The sequence below is a fragment of the Leptosomus discolor genome, chromosome 25 (assembly GCF_034619465.1).
Source record: "Leptosomus discolor isolate bLepDis1 chromosome 25, bLepDis1.hap2, whole genome shotgun sequence".
In the NCBI taxonomy this organism is placed as follows: Eukaryota; Metazoa; Chordata; class Aves; order Leptosomiformes; family Leptosomidae; genus Leptosomus; species Leptosomus discolor.
Window position 1 is genome coordinate 6503204 of NC_141415.1, and position 21486 is coordinate 6524689.

Genomic DNA, 21486 nt, shown 5'->3' on the forward strand with positions numbered 1-21486 from the left:
GTTGTGTGTGTGGGGGGGGGTCTCTCATCTGTCGCATGGGTCGCCGGTGTCGTGTCCCCCCCGCCCCCCTTTCTCGGTGCACCGGGAACCCGCTGCAGGACGCCCCCCCCCCCCCCCCAGCGCACTGCACCAGGCGCCGGGGGTCCCCCCGCCGCGCGCGGGGGGCGGAGCCTCCCCCCGGCCCCCGCCCCCCTCCCCTTCCGCAGCCGATGGAATTTTCCACTCGCTGCCGCGGCGCGGGCTCCCGCCGGCCCCACCCACTCCGCGCGCGGGCCCCCCGCCCCCCCTCGGCTCCGCCTCCCTCCCCGTCTCGGCTCCGCCCACGTCCCGGCAGGCAGCGCGGCGGGAAGATGGCGGCCGCCATGAAGGCGGGTGTGGGCCGGCTGGGCCTGCGGGTGTGCTGGAAGGTGGGGACCGGGAGCGGGGCTGGGGGCCGGCGTAGGGGCGGAAGGGAACGGGCCGAGGGGCTGAGGAGCCGCGGGGAGGCTGAGGAGCCGCGGGGTGGGGGTGTGTGTGGGGGGTCAGGGACGAGGGAAGATGGAGACGGGGCGGGCTCCAGGTAGTGGCGTTTGGTGTGTTTACAGCTGCTCTGTGTTTGGGAGGGGTGAAGGGAAACCAGTCAAGATGGTGGAGGTGTTTGCTGGCCGTTGCGCTGACTCCACGGCTTTGTGTTTTCTCTTCCTTAGGCTGCAGAGTCCGTGCTCCGTCGTGCTGGAGCGGGTCCGGCCTGTCTCGTCCCAGTGAGAACGAAGAGGAGGCTTTCTGTCCCCCACTGGGTCAAAGAGCTGTCTCCTGAAGCGAAGGAGAGGAGGATCCGATCTTTGATGGCCTCGCTTCCTGAGGATCGTATAGAACGGCCTTTCTACTTGGCCTGCACAGGTGGTAGAAAGGCTGCTGTGGGCTCTTCTCGAGGGCAAAACTCGCGCCAAGCAGCAGCACGGAGCAGTTAGCCTGAGCGCTGTGACCCTGCTGAGAGTGTCTGTCTGCAGGAGACTGAATTACACACTCTGCTTCCCGGTGAGGGAGAGCAGCTCTCCTGCCTTCCCTCAGAAGCGTGTCAAGCTCCTGGCCCCTTCATACCTTGGAATAGCAAGGGAGGTCGTGTTTCCTGCTGCTGAATGTGCCTTCTCCTCCTCTCTGTGTGGAGGAGGAGAGCGGAGAGCAGGCGCCTGTCGCTGCTGATGAGCTGTGTTAGACCAGCAGTTCTTTGCCCGCTCGTATTTCATCCTACAAACATCTTCAGGGAGGAATCCTGCCACGCCAGGCTGCTGCCTCTTTGATTCTTTCACGTTGGTGGTTTTGAGCCTCCCCCTGACCTTTCTTCTCTCTCCTGCAGCTGATATTATAGACCCCTACGTCCCTCCTGAGGGCGACGCCCGCTTGACTTCCCTGTCCAAAGATGGGCTGAAGCAAAAGGTGGAGAAGCTGAAGCAGACCGCTGCCTCCCAGCTGGCGTACGTACCTCCCTTGTCGTTCGTCCGTGGTGCAGAAGTTTTGCTCGGTTCTGTCTTGTCAGCGGTGAGGCGGGGCCTTTTGCTTTCTGCCCGCTTCTTCCTGTTGTGCCGCTTCACCAGCAGGCCCTGGTGTGAGAGCGAGCACAAGGCACGTGCTCTGGCGCGCAGCGTGCGCTCGTTTTCTTGAGGATTCTGTGGGTTTCCAGCGCTGTGTCCGTTTTGCGAGCACCTGGAGGGGTTATGTCTCAGTGGGGAGTCTCCAGTTTGCAGTTGCTCCCTGTTAAAAGCTGGGCTTGAACCGGATAAGATCCCTGTCATCTCAAACGTGGAAGACTGTTCCAAGTTGTTCTCCGCTTACTGTGGAAACTCTTCTTGTCTTTTCAGTCTGCGGAAGGTAAAAGATCACGATCCAGATTTCAGCACTAAAACCTTCCCAGAGAAGGCGCAGGAGATATTTATTGAAGCTCACAACTGCCTGGCAAAGTAAGACCCTTTCTCTGACTGAGGTCGTTGTGTAGGTCCTGCTTCTCTTGCCTTGGGTGCTCTGGTTTTTCTTCCTCGTTTCTCTAATCCTCGTACCTCCTCTGCAACAAGTACGTTATCTTTTTCCGCCCCCATCTCTGTGAAGAGCAGAGAGTTGGAGATTTGATCAGTTCCTTCTTGCGTTTGAGAATGAAAAGCAGGTCGCAGAAAATTCATCTTGACCTGCCCTGCAGAGGAGGTGAGCTGTTGCACCACCGGTGTTATCAGCAGATGAGTGGGTGGTTGGTGCTGTTCAGAATCACGCTGCAGGGAAGGGGTTGGATGTGAAACGATGCTCCCCTGGCTTGTTCCGCTTTCCAGTAATGGAACCGACTTCCAGACTGCCTCATTCTTGGTTACAATTCCAGACATCAATAAAACATTTAGGTCGTCGCTGGCTTCCAAAGGACGTTGTTGTGTCTGTCCCCGAAATCTGGTCAACCAGCTCGCGTTCGTGTTCCGGTTTTGTGCCGAGATCACAGCGGAGAGATTTGCTTTTAATTGTTTTTTGCCAGTAGATTGGGTGTCTTCTGGGGAAGCAGGAATTTGTGGGTAAGCCTTCTTAATGACATCTGCGTTCAGGTGACGGCGTGTGTTTCACTTGCAGTTTTAACAAGCAGAAACTCCACTCCCTGGTGACGGAGCGCTGCTACCCGGTGAGTGTTTATCTGGATGTAGCGTGTCCTTGATCCCTTCTGTGGTCTTTGAGGCTCTCTAAACCCGAGCATCTGTCTCATTTTTTTCTGGGTACAGTAACGACAGAGCTGGGGGGGAAGCACAACTCTAGTGAACGAAGGAACGCTTCGTTGCGTGTAGTAGTTTGCTCGTCGTTCAATTTGCATCCTAATTAAGTTGGTGCTTATTTTTTTTCCTCTATAGGAGATGGTCCGTGGGAACAGGTACAAGACCATCCGTTGGAGTTTTGTGGAGTCGCTGGAGCCTCCAAGAGTGGTCCATGTTCGATGCAGCAGCATCGTCAACCGCGGCAACCTGTACGGCCAGGTGACGGTGCGGATGCACACGCGGCAGGTACATCCCCCGCTGCCCCCTGCCTTTCCCGACGGACTCCGACCTGTTCCCGGCCCGACATCTCTTTCTTGGCTCTTTTCCCGTAGATTCTGGCAATCTATGACCGCTTCGGGCGGCTGATGTACGGTGGGGAGCAGGCGCCCAAGGACGTTTTGGAGTATGTGGTGTTTGAGAGGTACTTGGTCAACCCGTACGGCACGTGGAGGATGCATGGCAAGATCGTTCCGGAGTGGGCTCCACCGAAGGACCCCATTGTTAAGGTAAAAACCACCAGGACAAGGCACCAGCGTGGCCTGTGCCTGGGAAACACACAACCTAGAGTCTACCAAAGCAGCAGGAATGGAAGATTGGGATGAGGCTTATTGTGCTTGGCAGCCGCCTTGGCCGAAGCTCGTGCCTGATTATCTGGTCCAAAGAAAGCTTTTTGAAATTAACCTTGACTCGAATTGCTTTGTTTTATTTTGTTCACTGGTATTTTATGCCGTGTTTCTGTTCTATTGTGTTAGCACGCCGTGGCTCAGCTCGTGTTAGCCACCTGGAAGCTGTAGTTCATCCTCTTGTCAGCACCTGAAAGGGGGTAGCTGAGTTGTGGGTTTGCCTGGCTGGGTTCAGTATCTGAGTAAGAAATGTCAATATAGCAACTCAGCTTAGAAAACAAAAAGCTTAAAGGTTGCAATATGGCAGTCTTAAAAATAAGAAAAAAAGGGATATACGTTAAATTAAACAAAACTGATTTTTAAATCCTCTCTTTTGGTATCTATCAAATATAGACCAAATGCTATACACTGTCAGTTTGTCTTATCATTTGATAATTAACAGTTAGTTAATTCTGGACAAAACCAAAGCTGAGTTTCCTGTAACGGGGAGGTGGTGGGTTGATCTGCAAGCAGACCTCTTGATTAACGAGGCGTTACGGGCCTCTAGCACCCCGAAGCTGTCATAGGAGCCTGAGGGCGTTTGACCTGGGTTGGGCGTTGCTGTAGGTGATAATTTAGGGGGTTCCTGCTCCCTGGACGTAGCCTGGCAAAGAGGTGTGGGTGCTCTGGCTTCCTCTGCTCCTGAAAACAGGGCCTAGAGAGAAAGGAGGTGAGAACCGCAGCGTAGCGCAAGGCCTGTCGTCCCGCTCGCCCTCGGTGTCCTCCCCCGTGCTGCTGCCGTCTGGTCGTCGTGCTGTGCAAGGCCCTTGCGTTGCCAGAGCCCCCTCCTCACCCTTTCTCACGCTCTGTCACGTGGAGAATTCCTAATTCGAGCAGTTCAGAGCTGCTCTGGGTCGTGCTGATTTTACTCCGTGCTTTTTTTCAGACGGTGATGATTCCTGGCCCGACCTTGGATCCCTCACAAGAGTATGAAGAAACGAAGTAGGAAGTTCCAGAGCCTGCGCAGGGACAGCAGCACGGACAGCCCTGGAGGGAAGAAGTGGTGAATGTGGAGGCAGCTGGTTGGATGTGGCTGTGCCTTTCCAGTGAGCAGTCAACAAAAAAGAAAGAGGCTTCAGGAGTGGACTTGAGTCACTAAGAAGTTGTCCTTAAAGGAGCAAGAGGGGCCTGGGAGGGAGGTTCAGATGAGCTCTGAGAGGAGCTTTGCTCTATCCAAGTAGACTCAGTGTGCTGCAGCGTAACCCTCTCCGTGTTCCTGCGGAGAGGAGAGCTCAGCTCTCTTCAGGACCTCTCTCCAGGCTAACTTCTGCCCTGAACTTGCATCGCGAGAGCTCTCGGCAGCAGAAATCTGTCCAGACGTGGGATATTTGGCGCTTCCATGGGAAGCGTCACAGACCTGGTGGGCTTTCATTAAAACTTGCAGCAGGAGGTGTTGGCGCTTCCTTTTTCCCTCTCTGTACTGATTCCCAGGCTTCTTCCCAGGGAAGAGCAGCAAGCACACTTTAAATCAGATTCTTCTGGGCAGGTACTGCAACTGGAGTCCTGAATAGGGGCTTGTTCCCGGCCAAGCCTCCCCACGGGGCTGCAGCGCAGCGCTGATAATTTAATAAAAGATTTTGACTCCGACGGTCAGAGTTATTGCCAACCAGCGCCTTCTTGCAAGGCAGCGTTTCTCACAGCTGGTGGGTTTTGGTGCATTTGTTACAGACAACTCCCCGATGGGATGTTGTTGGTGAGTGGCTGGCACCATCCTGTGGACACGATGACATTTGCATCGCGTCCCCTGGGTTTGCAGGCTGTGTAGGTCGGGAAAACGCGCGCCCAGAGGTTACCTTTTTCCATGGCTGGGAGTAAGCCAGTCTGCTTTGCTGATCTGTTCTTGCTCTGTTTTGCTCAGAGAAGTGCCATTTGCTTCCAGTCACTGAGCAAAATATGCACTGGTCCTGAAACAACAAAGCATTTTCTTTTTCAACCTTGTCTTGCTTTTTAACTCGGCTGTTTTCCAGAGCTTGGGAGGGTTAAGTGCATTTTTTTTCTTCTTCCTTGAAAGATTTTACGGAGCGTGCTGTAAAAGAGTTACAGCTCCTTATGCTTGCGGAGTTGCTCGGCCTTCCTGGTGAATGATATTCTTTTCAAAGGGCAGAATATCAGCTTTATCCTCAGTTAGGAGAGGAGCCAGCGATGGAATCCCTTTCATCTTTTTGGAAATCGGAGGGGTGTCACAATCTGTCTGCCTTTCCTGAAAGAACCTACTATATTGAGCCTTCTGCCTACGCTTCGTTCACGAGCTGAAGAGGGATTCGTCGCTCCAGCCTGTGAGCTGGGCGAGGAGCTAAAATAAATGAGCGTGAGCGGCCTGGCTTGTGTCTGGTGTGCCTCGGGCAGCTCACGAGCAGGTACGGACGTGACTCCTCAACTAGGACCAACAGACAAGGTTCTTCAGCTCTGGCTTTGAGGGGAAAGAGCGTGTTTTCTGGTGGAGTGGCTGCCTTTCCTGGGAGAATGGCCTTTCCTTCCAGCCTAGCAGCGTGTAGCTCCGAATCTCCTTTGCCAATATTCAGACCTCTGCACCTAAACCACTTCTGGGCTTCCTTCGCAGCCTCGCTGCTTTCTGCCGTACCTCTTCCTCGAGCATATCTGGTATCTTGCCCCCACCCCATAAATCAGGCACTAAGCAGGCACTCGGTAGATAATACCTTTTATTTTCTGTATGTACACTTACTTACACGGTTGGGTGATGGTTTGACGGTCGGCGCCGGAGACCACAGGCAGCAGCACGCTACGGCAACGCCGCTTTCTAGGGAGGGTGGAAATAAAACCACAAAGGACCGGCAGGACGAGCCCTGAGCCCCAGCCTCGCGTGGAGATCGGAGGGAGAACCGAAACCTTCCCTTCTGCTGGCTGTGTTTTCGTTTGCTGCCATCTAAGGGGAGCGGAGGGACAAATCTGGGGAGGCTGGAGGCTTTCTTGCTTCCCCGCTGCTGCCTTCCCGACCCTGACGTACGGCTGCGTCCCTTCCCGTGTGCATTTGTGAGTGAGTAATGGCAAACCCCATCTGGTGCTCTGGAGGTGGGAGTGCCTCCGTGGTGTCCACGTCTTCTCTGTCATCCAGGATCTCAGCACCTTCTCTGTCATCCAGGAGTCCGTTTCCATCTCTGCCCCAAAGGAATGGGCCTTGCAAATAGAGGGAGAGGTTGGAACGGGGGATGACAAAAGGCATCCGGCGCTTCTGCAGATGGGCTGTAAAAGTGAAGGCTTGCTCCTGCCGGCGGAAACGTTGATGGAAGAAACTCTCCCGTGGTGGGAAGGTGAGCCCTGGGCGTGTTTGCACACGTGGTGAACGTGCACACGCGGTGCAGGAGAAGAAACCAGTCATGAGAAAGTGCTTTGAAGAGTTAGCGGCGTTGGTAGTTAAGACAAACACCTTCACAGCTGAGCTGCTGCGAGTTAGAAGCGTAGCCGTGCTGTAAAGTTAGTCAGAGAGGAGCTTAGGAGAGGGAAAGCCCGTCTCGGCCTCTGTGCATGGGGAGGTTTCTAGAAGCAGAGCAGCGGGGTGGCCTGAAGGTGGGTTTATCCCACCCAGGTCGAGCGAGGGGACAGAGAGGACGGTGAGCATCGCCGAAGTGCGGTGTCCGAGCCCTGGGCTGCCGTCGCTGGGCCAAAACAGAGTAGAAAGGTTTGCTTTGTGTGCGTGGGAGCCCCGTGGCTGCCTCGGTGACTTCAGAGGATATTTAAAAATAAATGACTTTGGATCAAGGAAGCAAAACGTGTCATGGGGCTGGCTGGGAGCAACAGCTCTTTATCCCCAGCTTCAGGACCTGGTCCTAGCGGGGCTCACAGGAACCGCCCTGGCTTAAAATAGAGGTGACAGCAGCGCTGGGGGAGATCAGCTGGGCTGTGGGAACGCGGAAAAGCCGTTTTCCTCCCCAGTTGCGTTGTTTGGCAGCTCCTGGTTTGACTCTCCCCTTGCTTCATTGTCCAGCTTGCGTCTCTGGCCGGCGAGGCGCAGCTTTGTGTCCGCTGCGTTGACGGGAGCGAGCAAGGTCGGCCCGACGGGGGTTTGAATAGATTTGGGTGCCCCGCTTGGACCAAGGGGGCCCTGTGCCGGGCGGGGTGGTGGTTGCAGGCTGCTGCCTGGCTCAGAGCTTCGATGAAGGCAGGAGGTGGTAACCGTCCCCTTGCTGCATCGGTCCCCAAGCCTGGCTGGTTGACGGCCACCACAGGAGCCCCCATGGCGTGTGGCAGCGCCGTTGGTGTTGGTGCACGCTTCGGTCCCCCCTTCCAGGCCGTGCAGGTAGGCAGCAGCTTTCAGCTCAAGACTTTCTGCTCCTGAAAGTGGTGTCTGCACCCCGGCTGGTGGCCGGACGGAGGGAGCTACTCGTGGTCCCACGGGCAGACGTCTGGTTTGGTTTCACTCACACCCCTGCCTCCATCCTGGGGGCTTACCCCGGCTCTGCCCTGCCCGCGGAGGGTCGGGGTGGGATCCACGCTCTCCACCTCCCACGGACACACCTCGGAGGTTTTCCTCGTGTCCGTGCTGGTCTTGTCAGATGCTGACGGAGCCTCTTCTGTTTCCCAGGGACAAACCTCGGCGACGCTAGCGCTTGGGCTGGGGCTGCTGCCCGCCGCGGGGGCTGTGCTCGCTCGCCGAGGCGGCAGCTCTGCCGTGGGGCCGGGCTGGATGCCCGGCAGGATGCGGCACAGGGGCTTGTGCTCAGCCTCACCGTCAGATCTGCCCTTGGATTTTTTCAGCAGGGCTGTTGGAGCCACAGCCCTGGCTCCTGCCACCGCCTGTGACTTCTCTGTCCCCATGGGGGATGCTCTGCCAGCTCCCTGTGGGGGCACGCTTGGTTCGAAGCTTTCCTTCTCCGAGCCGGTGGGCTCTGCGGCTTCCCAGGGGCAGATAGCGGTTTTCCTGCTCTCTGAGCTGTCGGACTTCTTGGACGGCTCTTTGCCCGGTGCTGTTTTCAGGGAAAGCTCCTCCGTGCCCAGGCTCTCCCAGGGGCAGATGGCCTCATGCTCGCTGCTCCCCTTCTCCGGTAGTTTGGAGGCACCCGCTTTTTTTGGTGGGAGGCTCACCTTACCCGGGGCTGCTCCTTTCTCCTGCAGAGGTGCAGCTGCCTCCCAGGGGCAGATTTTGGCTTTCTCAGGGGCTTCAATCTCCGGAGCCTCCCAAGGACAGACCTCTGCCTTCAGGCTCTCCACGCTCTGGGATTGCTTTGAAGGCGATGGGGGCAGCGCTGGGCTCCTGGCACGAGGTTGTTCTGGGGGTTGCTCCGCGCCCAGGCTCTCCCAGGGACAGACAGACTCACGGTCTCTGCTCGCTTCCTCCTTCTTCCCAGACGTGCCATCTCCAACCTCTTTCGAGAGACCTTGACCTCTAGAAGGCCTTTTGCTCACTGTGGGCAGAGCATCTCTGTCCTGTCTTGGTTTCTCCTTACTTGATGGTGGAGCAGCCGCCTCCCAGGGGCAGATTTCAGCTTTATCAGTGGCTTCAACCTCGTGAGACTCCCAAGGACAGATCTCTGCCTTCAAGCTCTCCCCGCTCTGGGATTTCTTTGAAGGCGACTGGGGCAGTGCTGGGCTCCTGGCGCTGGGTTTTTTCGGGGGCTGCTCTGAGCTCAGACTCTCCCAGGGGCAGACCTCAGCCTTCGTGCTCCCCGTGCTCCCTGATTTCCCAGCAGTGGCTTTCAGCAGCTCTGTGCTCTTCGTGCTGTACCCTGTGGAGGAGCCCTCTGTGTCCGCGCTCTCCCAGGGACAGACGGACTCACGGTCTCTGCTCGCTTCCTCCTTCTTCCCAGACGTGCCATCTCCAATCCCTTTCGAGAGACCTTGACCTCTAGAAGGCCTTTTGCTCACTGTGGGCAGAGCATCTCTGTCCTGTCTTGGTTTCTCCTTACTCAATGGTAGAGCAGCCGCCTCCCAGGGGCAGATTTTGGCTTTCTCAGAGGATTCAAGCTCCCAAGGACAGACCTCTGCCTTCAGGCTCTCCCCGCTCTGGGATTTCTTTGAAGGCGTTTGGGGCAGTGCTGGGCTCTCAGCGTGGGGTTTCTCTGGGGGCTGCTCTGAGCTCAGACTCTCCCAGGGACAGACCTCAGCCTTCGCGCTCCCCGTGCTCCCTGATTTCCCAGCAGTGGCTTTCAGCAGCTCTGTGCTCTTCGTGCTGTACCCCGTGGAGGAGCCCTCTGTGTCCGCGCTCTCCCAGGGACAGATGGACTCACGGTCTCTGCTCGCTTCCTCCTTCTTCCCAGACGTGCCATCTCCAATCCCTTTCGAGAGACCTTGACCTCTAGAAGGCCTTTTGCTCACTGTGGGCAGAGCATCTCTGTCCTGTCTTGATTTCTCCTTGCTCGATGGTGGAGCAGCCGCCTCCCAGGGGCAGATTTCGGCTTTCTCCATAGGTTCAAGCTCCCAAGGACAGACCTCTGCCTTCAGGCTCTCCCCGCTCTGGGATTGCTTTGAAGGCGTTTGGGGCAGTGCTGGGCTCTCGGCGTGGGGTTTCTCTGGGGGCTGCTCTGAGCTCAGACTCTCCCAGGGACAGACGGCCTCTCGCTCGCTGCTGCCCTTCTCCAGGGATCTCACCGGGCTGGCCAGCGCTGCCTGGCGCCTGATGCGCTTGTCCCCCTTTGAGCCCCCCCCCGGCCCCTGCTTTGCCTTTGGTTGATCGGAGGGAGCTGCGGCCACTTCCCAGGGGCAGATTTCGGCTTTCTCAGGGGCTTCAACCTCCGGAGCCTCCCAAGGACAGACCTCTGCCTTCAGGCTCTCCACGCTCTGGGATTGCTTTGAAGGCGATGGGGGCAGCGCTGGGCTCCTGGCACGAGGTTGTTCTGGGGGTTGCTCCGCGCCCAGGCTCTCCCAGGGACAGACGGACTCACGGTCTCTGCTCGCTTCCTCCTTCTTCCCAGACGTGCCATCTCCAACCTCTTTCGAGAGACCTTGACCTCTAGAAGGCCTTTTGCTCACTGTGGGCAGAGCATCTCTGTCCTGTCTTGGTTTCTCCTTACTCGATGGTGGAGCAGCCGCCTCCCAGGGGCAGATTTCAGCTTTCTCAGAGGATTCAAGCTCCCAAGGACAGACCTCTGCCTTCAGGCTCTCCCCGCTCTGGGATTTCTTTGAAGGCGTTTGGGGCAGTGCTGGGCTCTCAGCGTGGGGTTTCTCTGGGGGCTGCTCTGAGCTCAGACTCTCCCAGGGACAGACCTCAGCCTTCGTGCTCCCCGTGCTCCCTGATTTCCCAGCAGTGGCTTTCAGCAGCTCTGTGCTCTTCGTGCTGTACCCCGTGGAGGAGCCCTCTGTGTCCGCGCTCTCCCAGGGACAGACGGACTCACGGTCTCTGCTCGCTTCCTCCTTCTTCCCAGACGTGCCAAGTCCAATCTCTTTTGAGAGACCTTGACCTCTAGAAGGCCTTTTGCTCACTGTGGGCAGAGCATCTCTGTCCTGTCTTGATTTCTCCTTGCTCGATGGTGGAGCAGCCGCCTCCCAGGGGCAGATTTCGGCTTTCTCCGTAGGTTCAAGCTCCCAAGGACAGACCTCTGCCTTCAGGCTCTCCCCGCTCTGGGATTGCTTTGAAGGCGTTTGGGGCAGTGCTGGGCTCTCGGCGTGGGGTTTCTCTGGGGGCTGCTCTGAGCTCAGACTCTCCCAGGGACAGACGGCCTCTCGCGCGCTGCTGCCCTTCTCCAGGGATCTCACCGGGCTGGCCAGCGCTGCCTGGCGCCTGATGCGCTTGTCCCCCTTTGAGCCCCCCCCCGGCCCCTGCTTTGCCTTTGGTTGATCGGAGGGAGCTGCGGCCACTTCCCAGGGGCAGATTTTGGCTTTCTCAGGGGCTTCAACCTCCGGAGCCTCCCAAGGACAGACCTCTGCCTTCAGGCTCTCCACGCTCTGGGATTGCTTTGAAGGCGATGGGGGCAGCGCTGGGCTCCTGGCACGAGGTTGTTCTGGGGGTTGCTCCGCGCCCAGGCTCTCCCAGGGACAGACGGACTCACGGTCTCTGCTCGCTTCCTCCTTCTTCCCAGACGTGCCATCTCCAACCTCTTTCGAGAGACCTTGACCTCTAGAAGGCCTTTTGCTCACTGTGGGCAGAGCATCTCTGTCCTGTCTTGATTTCTCCTTACTCAATGGTAGAGCAGCCGCCTCCCAGGGGCAGATTTCGGCTTTCTCAGAGGATTCAAGCTCCTGAGACTCCCAAGGACAGACCTCTGCCTTCAGGCTCTCCACGCTCTGGGATTGCTTTGAAGGCGATGGGGGCAGTGCTGGGCTCCTGGCACGAGGTTGTTCTGGGGGCTGCTCCTTGCCCAGGCTCTCCCAAGGACAGATCTCCTCCTTTATGCTGTCCACACTCTGGGATTTCTTGGACTCAGCTCTTGAGCTCTCCAGGCTTTTCCTAATGAGCTTTGCAGAGATCTCCATGTCCCTGCGCCCTGGCTGATGGCCACCCATCTCTGCCAGCTTTGCTTTGATATCTTCAAATCCTCCGGATCCTGGTTTGTTTTCCCCTTTGGAAGTCCCAGGCGTGTCCTGACTCGGTTTCTCCTTCCCCGATGGAGCTGCAGGCTCTTCCCAAGGGCAGATTTCTGTTTTAGCAATCGGCTCATCCTCCACTTCCCATGGACAAATGTCAGCCTTTTTGCTATCCGTGGTTCCTGCTTGCTTGGATGGTGTTTTGGGCAGAGCTGGGTGTTTTGCTGCACCTCCCCTGGGGTGGGGGGATCCCCGCTGGCTGCTCCCCTTGTCTGCGGCCGGAGCTGTCTCCCCTGCTCTCTGTGGGGAAATCCCTTTCTTCACTTGGGAAATTTTACCATCATCTAGTTTTCCTGCATGGGATAAGGCTGTTCCCCTTTCCCAAGGGCAAACATCTGCATCGCTGTCAGCTCCTGCAGCTTCCCACGGACAAACCTCAGCCCTCCTGCCCTCCACACTGCCTGCTTTCTCCGAAGCTGCTTTCAGCAGCCCTGGGGTTTTTCCTAGTGGTTCCTCCACACCCGGCTTTTCCCTGGGGCGGCTGGGATCCCCCTCGCTGCTGCCCTTCCCCAGGGCTCTGCCCGGCCCCCCGCTCTCCTCCCAGGGGCAGATTTTTATTTTGATACTGGAATCTGCGTGGGTTTCCCCAGGACAGACCTCTGCCTGCCTGCCCGCTGCCCTCGTGGCTTTCCCCACTGCAGCTGGGGCCACCTCCATGCTCTGGCTCCTTGGGGGGACCCTCTCGGTGCCTCGGCTCCCCCCAGGACCGAGGGGCTCAGGCTGGCTGCCCCTCTTCTCCAGTGCCTTGGCCGGGCTCTCCTCACCCAGTGGGACCCCAGGGTCCTCCTGGGAAGCAATCGCCTCCTGGTGCAGCAAAGCTCCTCTTCCTCCTGGGGTGCCCGGGGCTCCCCGGGGCCAAACCTCAGCCCCCGCCTTCTCGGCCGCTGCTCTCCGCACACCGGTGGTGGAGGGGGGATTGCTGCTTGCAACGGCTTTGGCATGTGGCTGCTCTACTTCTGCGCGGTCCTGGGGGCAGAGGGACCTGCTGGCCCCCTCGAGCCCTTCCGTCAGCCCAGCCGCCCCTTCCTTCGGCGTGAGCAGCCTCACAGTGGCTGCAGGAGCATCCTTCCCCGCCTCCGCCATGGGAGCCTCAGCCCCTTCCTGGGGACGTATCCATGCTTTCCCACTGCTGGCCGCCTCTGGGCTTCCAGGGGGGTGTTCAGCTCCTTGGGGGCCAACGCTGGGTGGGACCTTGTGCACCCCCGAGGGTGGCTCCTGGGCTCGACCATCATCTGCGTCCCCCTGGGGAGCACTGGGCTCCTCTGCTGGTTTCTCACCATCGCCTGTCCCCAGGGCTGGGCTGTCCCGCTGTCCTTCTGTCTCTCCCCTGCCATCCCCCCAGCCCGTGGCTTCCCAGGCAGTGCCAGCGTTGTTGTTTTGCTGGCAGGGGACTGCGTCCCCCTGCCATGGGCGGGCAGTGGGCTCGCTGCCGGGCCTCTGCCTGCTCCACTCGGGGCTTTTGGCGGTGGGGTCTCGGCCGATCCCCTCGGGGGACGCGGCCGCTGTCTCTGCCCGGCTGAGCCTCTCCCTCCTGCTGCCCCCCTCCCGCTCGTGCCCCCTCTTCCTGAGGCTCCCCTCGCCCTCCCTCTTCCCCCTCAGGATGCTTTTCCCCCGGGAGCGGTTGAAGGCTTTGATGGCAAGTCCCAGGCTCCGGAAGGAGGTCTTCTGGGAGGGTGGCTTGATGCTGGGTGGGGTGGCCGCTGTGTCACCGAGGGTCCCCGAGTCCGCTGCTTCAGCGGCTTTTTGCTTCCGACTCAAGATCTCCTCCTGGACCAGCTCCCAGGGGCAGACCTGTGCCGGGAGGGAGGCTGCGGGCAGCAGCCTGCCCTTCCCCGCGGCGGGGGACGTTTGCCCCGCATCTTCCTCCACCATCCCTGCCGGTGTTCCCTCTGGCTCCCCTGCCCGTTCCAGGGGGTCTGCGGGTGGCTCCGCTGGCTCCGGGCTGTCCCCAGCTGGCACAGCACGCCGCCCCAGGCTCTGGTAGCGGACGGGGGGCCGCGGTGGGGTCCTCCTCACCGCCACCCGCACCCGCCCCGGCAGGTGGGAGCTGTCGATGCTGATGCTCTTGACGGGTGCGTAGGTGACGTGTTTCTGCACCTTGCCGTCGCCCGGGGGGGATGTGTCCTCCTGGGGCCACCCCTCGGCGGGGCTGGAGCCGGCTGGCCGGAGGGCATCGGCTGCACCGGGGCTTCGGGGCTTCCCGGCTTCTTTGGGGTGTCCCTGGCCCGTGGGGTGCTGCGAGGACGGGGCGGACAAGTGCCGGTTGGCCCGCCACACCTCCCGCGCGGCTTGGCTGGCGGCGAGCAGGGCCTCTTCCCGCGCCCCGGCGACGACGCTGAGCGACTTCTGCAAGGGGGCTGCGCGGGGCGGGGGCGGCTGCCCGTGGCCCACCAGGTTGTGGGCACTGGCCGACTTGCACACGAGCGGGGCGTCGTCGAGGGACTCGCTGTCGGATTGCTCCGAGGCCGGCGTCACCATCGCCTTCCTCCCCGGGGGGCTGGGGGTGAGCGAGCCTCCCCGCGGGGGACCCTCGGCGCTGAGGGACTTGCGGGGGGCAGCGGCGTGGCGCCGCGAGCCGTCCTCCCACAGCCGCAGGCTGGTGCCGCCGGCGTTGGGGAGCCGCTTGGCCGAGGAGCCACGGCGTGCCGCGGCCTCGGGCGGCTCGGCGCCGCGGCGTGCGATGGAGCGGGCCAGGCTGCGGCGGGAGCTGCGCTTCTTGGGGAGGTGGGGGTTGTTGGCCGCCATCCTCCGCGTCTTGTGCACCTCCAGCTGCATGTAAAGCTTCTTCAGCTCCTCCTGCGCGCCGCGGGACACACGGCAGAGAGAGGGAAGAAAGGAGAGCACGGACGATGGGACCGCGCGGAGGGGGGGCTGCGGCTGGGTCCACCCCGCAAAGCCCCAGCTTGGCCCCTAAGACCAGGCTGTGTCCCCGAGCCCCCCCCCCCCGCTGCCCGTCCCTCCGACCCAGGGGACGCAACAGGTTTCCCCACCCGTGGCGGTTCCCCCTGCACCCCCTTCTCCCCCCCCCCCCCCCCCCCCCCGCCCCTCTGCTTTGCATCAGGAGAAAGATCGCGAAAGGCACCTCTTACTCTGCGCGGGGCTGCATAGCTAGCGTCAAAAGAAGGTCCTGAGTGTGCCACCCACCCGAATGTCATCGGGGTCGAGACTGTGCTCGCTCCAGGCGGACGCGATGCTGCTGTTGAGGCAGGAGCCCGAGCGCCGCAGGTCCAGCTCATCCTCGTAGACCTCGGCCGCGATCTCCTCCCGCAGCGGCGAGCCGGCGTGCAGGAACTGGGGGTGGCGAGGGGTGAGCTCGCTGTGGGGTCCCTAAAACACCAGGGAACCCCAGCCCTGACTCCCCAAGTCCCCCCGGGGCCGTGTGTTACCTTCGGGATGAAGAGCAGCGCCAGGGTCATGGTGATGGTGCCGTGGGTGTGAGCGAAGAAGAGGAGCAGGGTCCAGTCGGGGTGTAGCGAGGGGACCATGATGAACCTGGAAGGGGTGAGGAGGGCAGCGCCGGGTCCCACCGAAGCACCCGCAGCCCCCTCCCCACCTCCGGACCCCGCAGCCTCCACCCTGCCCAGGGACCCACGCAAGGAACCCGTTGGCTTCAAGGATTTGCCGCCGGTTCCTCCGCATCGCCGGGGCTGGGAACGTCGGTTCCCGGCCCCGCACCCTACCTGACCACGTGGAAGGCGGCCGAGATCATGAGCTCGTTGTGGAGCGCGATGCCCATGTAGCGGGGCTCATGGAAGGCGGAGGGCACGGCGCGCGTGGCGTAGCACAGGAAGCTGCCCCACAGCAGGAACAGCATTTCGGCTGCGGGAGAGAGAGCGGCGGAGCGACGCTGAGCATCCAGCCCCACCGCCCTGCTGCCGTTCAGCGCGTTTCCCTGGGGAGCACCGATGGGTGCTGAGCTGCGGGGTGGGTGCTGCTGCCCGCTGGGACCTCCCTGCTGCGGGGCGCACCCAGCCCAGCACCTTCACCCCGGCTGCTGTTGGCACATGCCGTGGTCAGAGCCAGGTGCGGTGCAGAGCGTTCCCCGGCGCAGCCTGCCCGAAGGCCACCGGGACTCACCGCCTGCGCCAGGGTGAGTCCTGGGGATGCTCAGAGGAGAGGGTGGGAGGCAGAGCGGGTGCCCCAGCCCTGCTTGCAAGCTCCAGGCAGATTAAACGGACAAGGAAATTAAAACCCCACGTGCTGCATTTACGGGATGGGGCCCTGGGGCTGTGGGGACCCCCCCTGCCGGGGACACCGCGGGGGCTGGTCTCACCGATCACCATCATGTAGTCCCAGTGGTCGTGGCTGCAGATGTAGAAGTGGAGCCCGCGGGCGGTCTGGGTGCGGATCACCAGCGGGATGTTCTTCTCGACGTTCTCCAGCATCCCGATGGTCCAGGCCGCCAGGAACCACAGCACCAGGAGCAGGATCAGCCCCAGCATCTTCAGCACCTGCCCGCTCGACACGTAGGGCGCTCGCTGGGCCGTGCGGGACAGGAACACCTTCAGCACCCTGCGAGGCGCGTGGCGGGGGGGTGAGCCCTGAGCTGGTGTCACGGGGGGGGGGGGGTGTCCTGAGCATCCAGCCCCCCCGAGCATCCAGCCCCCCCATCCCGGCTACCTGTACAGCTTGAGGGTGATGGTGCCGTAGACGATGGCGAAGCCGAGCAGGCGCACCCAGCGCAGGACGATGCAGCGGAAGATGCTCGGCTTGAAGTACAGGATGAACACCTGGGGCGGTGGGAGAGAGGGGTCAGTGGGCGACACGGGGCCAGATCCTGCCTGACAGGAGCCGGTAGGGGGGTGGGGGCAACAAACACCGGAGATTCAGAAACCACCCGCTTTCGGGTCAGCCCCGCTGCCGCCCTTCCCCCTTGGCTCTACGGCATCCGCCGCAGCTCTTGCGAGAGGGAGAGAGGATTTGGGCAGGGATTAATTCCCACGACCAGCGGGAGAAAAGGGATTTATTTTCCCGAGAAGGTTTATACCGCAGCCGCTGGGGGCTGTGCCAGTAAAATTAACAATTAGGTGGAGTCGTGCCCGTGCCCTGCTTGGGGCCAGCTCAACACCCTCGCCCAGGAAGCAACTGGCCAGGCTGCAAACGCTCTTAATCGCCAGCCCGGAGGTTTTCAGCCTTGGGGATGGCTGGATACTCACAGGGAAGTAGAGGAGGAGGGACCCGAAGAGGATCGTCTCCAGGAGGATGACTCCCGACGCCCGGATCCTCTGCAGGGACAGAGGCATGAGGGTGCAGCCGGGAGTCTCAGCCAGCGCTCGGAGGGGATGGAGCAAGGGCAGGGAGATCCCCCTCGGAGTGTGCCGGGCTGTGACATCCCCCTGCTCTGAGAGCTCCCCCTGAGACCGCGGGGTTTGGGGGTGGGAGGGGAGCAGGGCAGGGGGTGACGGGTGGAGGGGGGGAGGACGCGGGGCCGCCTTGCCTTGCTCCGTCGGAAGTGGTAGGAGACGAGCATGCTGAGGAAGACGGCCAGCATGCAGCAGGCCTGGCAGGAGAGGATGGCCGCCCGCAGCGCCCGGTCCTCCTGGATCAGGCAGGGCGCATCGTCCTTGCAGGTGGCACATCCCTGGCGACAGGGCCGGCACGCCAGCCGGGACCCCCCGTCCGCCCCCGCCGTGCTCCCCGCCACGCCTGGGGACAGAGCGATGGCCAGGTGAAATCACCGCCTCCTGGCCTTGGTGGCACTTTCCTGGCCAGGGCACGTGCTCAGGCTTCCCAAAGACATCGCCCCCCCAAAGCCCTGGCCCCCACTGCTGTAGCCATGTGCCACTGGGTGAAATGGGGACCCCGGGGCTGGGCACAGCACCCACCTGCCCGGGCACCGCTGGCCACTCCGCCGGCCCCATAAAAGCCCGGCTTGCACCGGCACAGGTACCTCCCGAGGACGAAGCCGCGGCTCTCCTGGGGGACACACTGAAGGAGACAGGCTGAGACAGGGCGAGGGCTCATCCTGCACCCCGTATGCTCCCCCCAGCCCCGCATCCCCCCCTTGCACCAGGCGCTCCAGCAGCCCCCAGCTCGCGGGTACCTGACCCCACGCCGTCCTCCCCCGCGCCCAGGAGGAATCAGTGGTTAAACGTTTAAGAACTAAAAGCCAAAGCTTGGCCCCCAAATCCCTCCCTAAAACCTAAATGGACACCTAATGCAGCAGAGCGCACTAATCCTGCCCGGCCGTGACGGCAGCAGCAGGCAGGGCACTGCTGCCCTAATCCCCCACGGCCAGATCCTGCCCCGAATGGGCCGGGCTGGCAGCTTTTCTGGGTATTGTTGTTTTCTGGAGAGACGCCGGGCGGCAGAGCCCGTCCCTCTGGAGGGCATCGCCCGTGGGGTGCTGGCAGGAAAGAGAAGCTGGTGACGCCTTTCCCACTTGGGGACAGCTTTTGGGGTGGGACCCCGATCTGCACCGAGCTGGGGGGCTCCGGGGTTCGCCCTGTTTGGGGACGCTGCTGGTTGTGCCGAGCCCTGGAGCACACTCGGGCATCACCGGCTCGCCCGGGTGGGCACCGCTGGAGGGATCAGGGGCTGCTGGTCGGGGTGATTTGCCCACCGTCTGCCAGCCCCTGGAGCCCGGCCGTCCCTGCGGTGCCAGGTCACACGCTGCTCCTGGCAGCGGGGAAGGAAGATTTGCACAATAAACCCCTCGGCTGCGGCGCCGAGAGCAGCTGAACGAAGCAGATGGATCGGGCCGGGAGAGGATAAAGCTCAGCCCGGAGGGTGGGACGTGCCGCAGGGCCAGGGGACCAGGGATGGTTTGGTGTGGGGAAGCCCCAGCCCTGCTGGGCGAGGGGATGGGGCGGCTGATACCTGGGTGCTGTTGAGGTCGCAGCGGTGTGTGTCTGCGAACCAGCCCGGCCCGCTGGCGCACTGGTCGATGGCCACGTCCCGCAGCTCGATGTCCACCCGCACAACACCCCTGTGCAGAGGGACGGGGTCAGCTCCACGGCGCCGCGTGGGGCCTCCCTGTGCCCCCCACCCATCACGGCCGTGCCCCACCACTGCCACTGGGACAGGCAGCAGGGGAGGGGACAGCCACGGGGGTGGCTGGTGCACGGACTAGTGGGGCAATCCAAGGTGTCAGCGATGTCCCCGGAGCTCCTGGTCAGGGATGTCCTGCCCTGGAGCCGTGTCTGGGGGAGGTTGGAGCTGGGGCAGGGGCGGCAGCTCCTGGGTGTAGATTCTGCCTCTCAAGAGGGGCTTTAACACAACCGATTGGGAAACAGGAGCTGCTGGGGTGGCAACCTGCGTGGGTGCTGTCCCCTCGCCCTGCGGGACCGACCCTCTTCCCTGGGTGCTTCGAGGGGGACACAGCTTCCCCCTTGGAAATGGGGCCATGTCCCCTCTCCAGGACTAAACCCAGCTGCCCCCTTCCCTCTCCACTGCTGCCTGCTGTGGCCCCTCTGCAGAGGGTGCTGGGGTGCAGCAGGGAACCACCGGCCCAGGGGTGCCGCCCCCCAGCTCCCAGGAGGGGCCCCGGCCTGGCTCACCCACCCCCCCAGCACAGCCGTGGCAGGGGGTGGCAGCCCAAGGTGGGCAGCACGGGGACGACTGGGGGGACGGGGGTCAGCTCCGCGCCTGCGGACGTGCAAATCCCCACGCGCACACGTGTGCCTGTGCACACGCAGGCACGGGGACGCAGGCAGGGGGCTGGCATGTGCCGGGGGGGGGGGGGGGGCTGGCACACACCCTGCGCCACGCTGCCTGCACCCCAAGGTGATGCCTCCAGCTGCACCCCCCAGCACGCACACAGGGGACCCCCCAGCCCTCTTACACCCCCTCCAAACCCTCCAGGTACCACTTACTTGAACTCAGGGCTGAGGTCCGGCTTGAGCCCGTAGAAAGCAGAGGAGAGCGTGACCGTCCAGGCGGGGAGGAACTTGCCGTCCCGGCACTCGAGGAACGGCGGGGACCACCGTACGTGGCCCGGCTCCCCCACGTAGCTGTCACCCCGCTGCCATTTGGGGGTCTCCATGCTGCGCAGGTCATTGCTGAGCACGCGCTTGCGGAGGAGGAGGGGGGTCCGCTGGGACTTGAAGGCGTTGAACCACTCGTTGTCCCAGCTGAGGTTGCCGAGGCTGGGGGCGGCGGCGGAGACGTCCTGCAGCAGGATCTCGCCGTCCCCCTTGGTGGCTTGGAGCATCAGCCGGGGCTTGGCGGCCAGCGGGTGGGCGTCGAGGGCGAGCACCGCCCGGCGCACCCATGGGTGCCCCTCCGCCAGGCTGCGGACCAGCGCCTGGTACCACTCCACGTCCTCGGCCACGCTGGCCTCGCGGATGTCGTTGGTCTGGAAAAGCATGTTGAGGAAGTTGGCGGCGTGGGCCAGCGCCTCGGGGGCGGCCCGCAGGGCCACCCGCAGCGCCGGAGGGGGGCCGGGACCGGGTGCCCCCGCTGCGACACCCCGGCTACAGTTCGCCTGGGCCAGCCGCTGCGCATCGCCCGTCTGCAGGAAAGCCAGCGCCGCCGCCGAGCCCTCGGGGTCCCCCGACGCTCCCGACTCCGGCGTGGGCACCCAGGAGGATAACGAGGTCGGGGACCATCCCGCCAGCTGGGGGGGTCTCTCCTGCAGGCGCTGGCCCCCTGCGAGGACGGTGCCGTGGACCAGCACCGCGTACAAGCACCGGAGCAGCGGCCACCACCACCACGGCCCCATGGCAGGGGCTCAGCGGAGCCCCCCGGCCTTTTGTGGCCCCACCGGCCGGCCCGGGGGGGCCATGGTGGGCACAGTGCCCGAGCCGGCCGGGAGCCTGCTCTGCTCCACGGGGCCGAACTCCCACTCTGCCGCCTGTTTTCCTCGCTCGGTGATGCCGGAGCAGACGTCACTGGCTCCAAAACGTGTTCATCTGCTGGCGCTGCCCGCCGGGAGCCCCCCCCCCCCCCCCCCCCGCCTTTCCCCGCCTTCCCCCTTGGGCTCCCGCTCGGGCAGGCCGAGCTGCTGGGGAGCCCCCCACACCCTGAACCCCGTGGGGACCCCAGCACTCCGACCCGCTTCGGGCTGGCCATGATGCAAGCGCATCCTGATGGGAAGCCATGGCAACGGGGCCGGGAATTTTCCTCCCAGCATCCCCCACCCCATCGCCCCCTCGGCCGCCGGGTTGGGGGGAGAAGGTCGCCCGCTGGGTCCCCATATGGTCCCGGGTTTCAGCCCCGCAGTGCCCGGCCCCCCGCCCCGGCCATGGGATGGAAAGGGGGGTGGGGGTGTGTGTGGGGGTGGCACACAGGCAGGATGTGCTTGTGGTGGTGAGTGCGATATCGGGGTGGGCACCCAGCCCCCCCCAAGCTGGGGGATGATGTCCTGGGTCCCCCACAGCACTGCCCTGGTTGCAGAGGGGAAACTGAGGCACGGGAGGCTGCTCAGCACCCCGCCACCCCCGCCCCGTCTTGAACGGTGACTTCCCTCTTCACCAGCCCCCAGGCAGGTGTGGGGAGAGCAGGTCCCCGTCCCTCCTCCTCCAGTGGGGCGTGCTGCTTGCGAGGGCCGTGCGAGGGCCGTGCAAGAGCCGTGCAAATGCTGTGCAGGAGATGGGCAAGAGCCGTGCAAGAAGCCGTGCAAAAGCTGCGCAAGAGCCGTGCAGGAGATG

General features: G+C 62.3%; 2 protein-coding genes across 3 annotated transcripts; one reads left to right on the forward strand and one right to left on the reverse strand.

The window, feature by feature from the left end:
* The first annotated feature begins 350 nt into the window (after window positions 1-350).
* On the forward strand, window positions 351-5008 carry MRPL45 (mitochondrial ribosomal protein L45). 2 transcript variants are annotated; one of them, XM_086477956.1, is made up of 8 exons: window positions 351-407; window positions 687-879; window positions 1337-1454; window positions 1839-1937; window positions 2584-2632; window positions 2856-3005; window positions 3092-3265; window positions 4308-5008. In XM_086477956.1, the coding sequence occupies exons 1-8, from the start codon at window positions 351-353 to the stop codon at window positions 4365-4367; spliced, it is 900 nt and encodes a 299-aa protein (XP_086334082.1). In that variant the 3' UTR covers window positions 4368-5008. The 2 variants fall into 2 exon arrangements, with proteins under 2 accessions (XP_086334082.1, XP_086334083.1); XM_086477957.1 differs by having other exon boundaries at window positions 351-395.
* A 2748-nt stretch (window positions 5009-7756) lies between these two features.
* Window positions 7757-20558, reverse strand: GPR179 (G protein-coupled receptor 179). Its single transcript, XM_086478189.1, has 15 exons — window positions 19711-20558; window positions 18716-18824; window positions 17718-17824; window positions 17334-17529; window positions 17053-17121; window positions 16517-16626; window positions 16170-16408; window positions 15577-15715; window positions 15283-15388; window positions 15041-15187; window positions 11573-14692; window positions 10700-11233; window positions 9636-10579; window positions 8687-8966; window positions 7757-8395 (listed from the first exon to the last, which is right to left on the reverse strand). The coding sequence occupies exons 1-15, from the start codon at window positions 20556-20558 to the stop codon at window positions 7757-7759; spliced, it is 7587 nt and encodes a 2528-aa protein (XP_086334315.1).
* Between the last annotated feature and the right edge of the window lie 928 nt (window positions 20559-21486).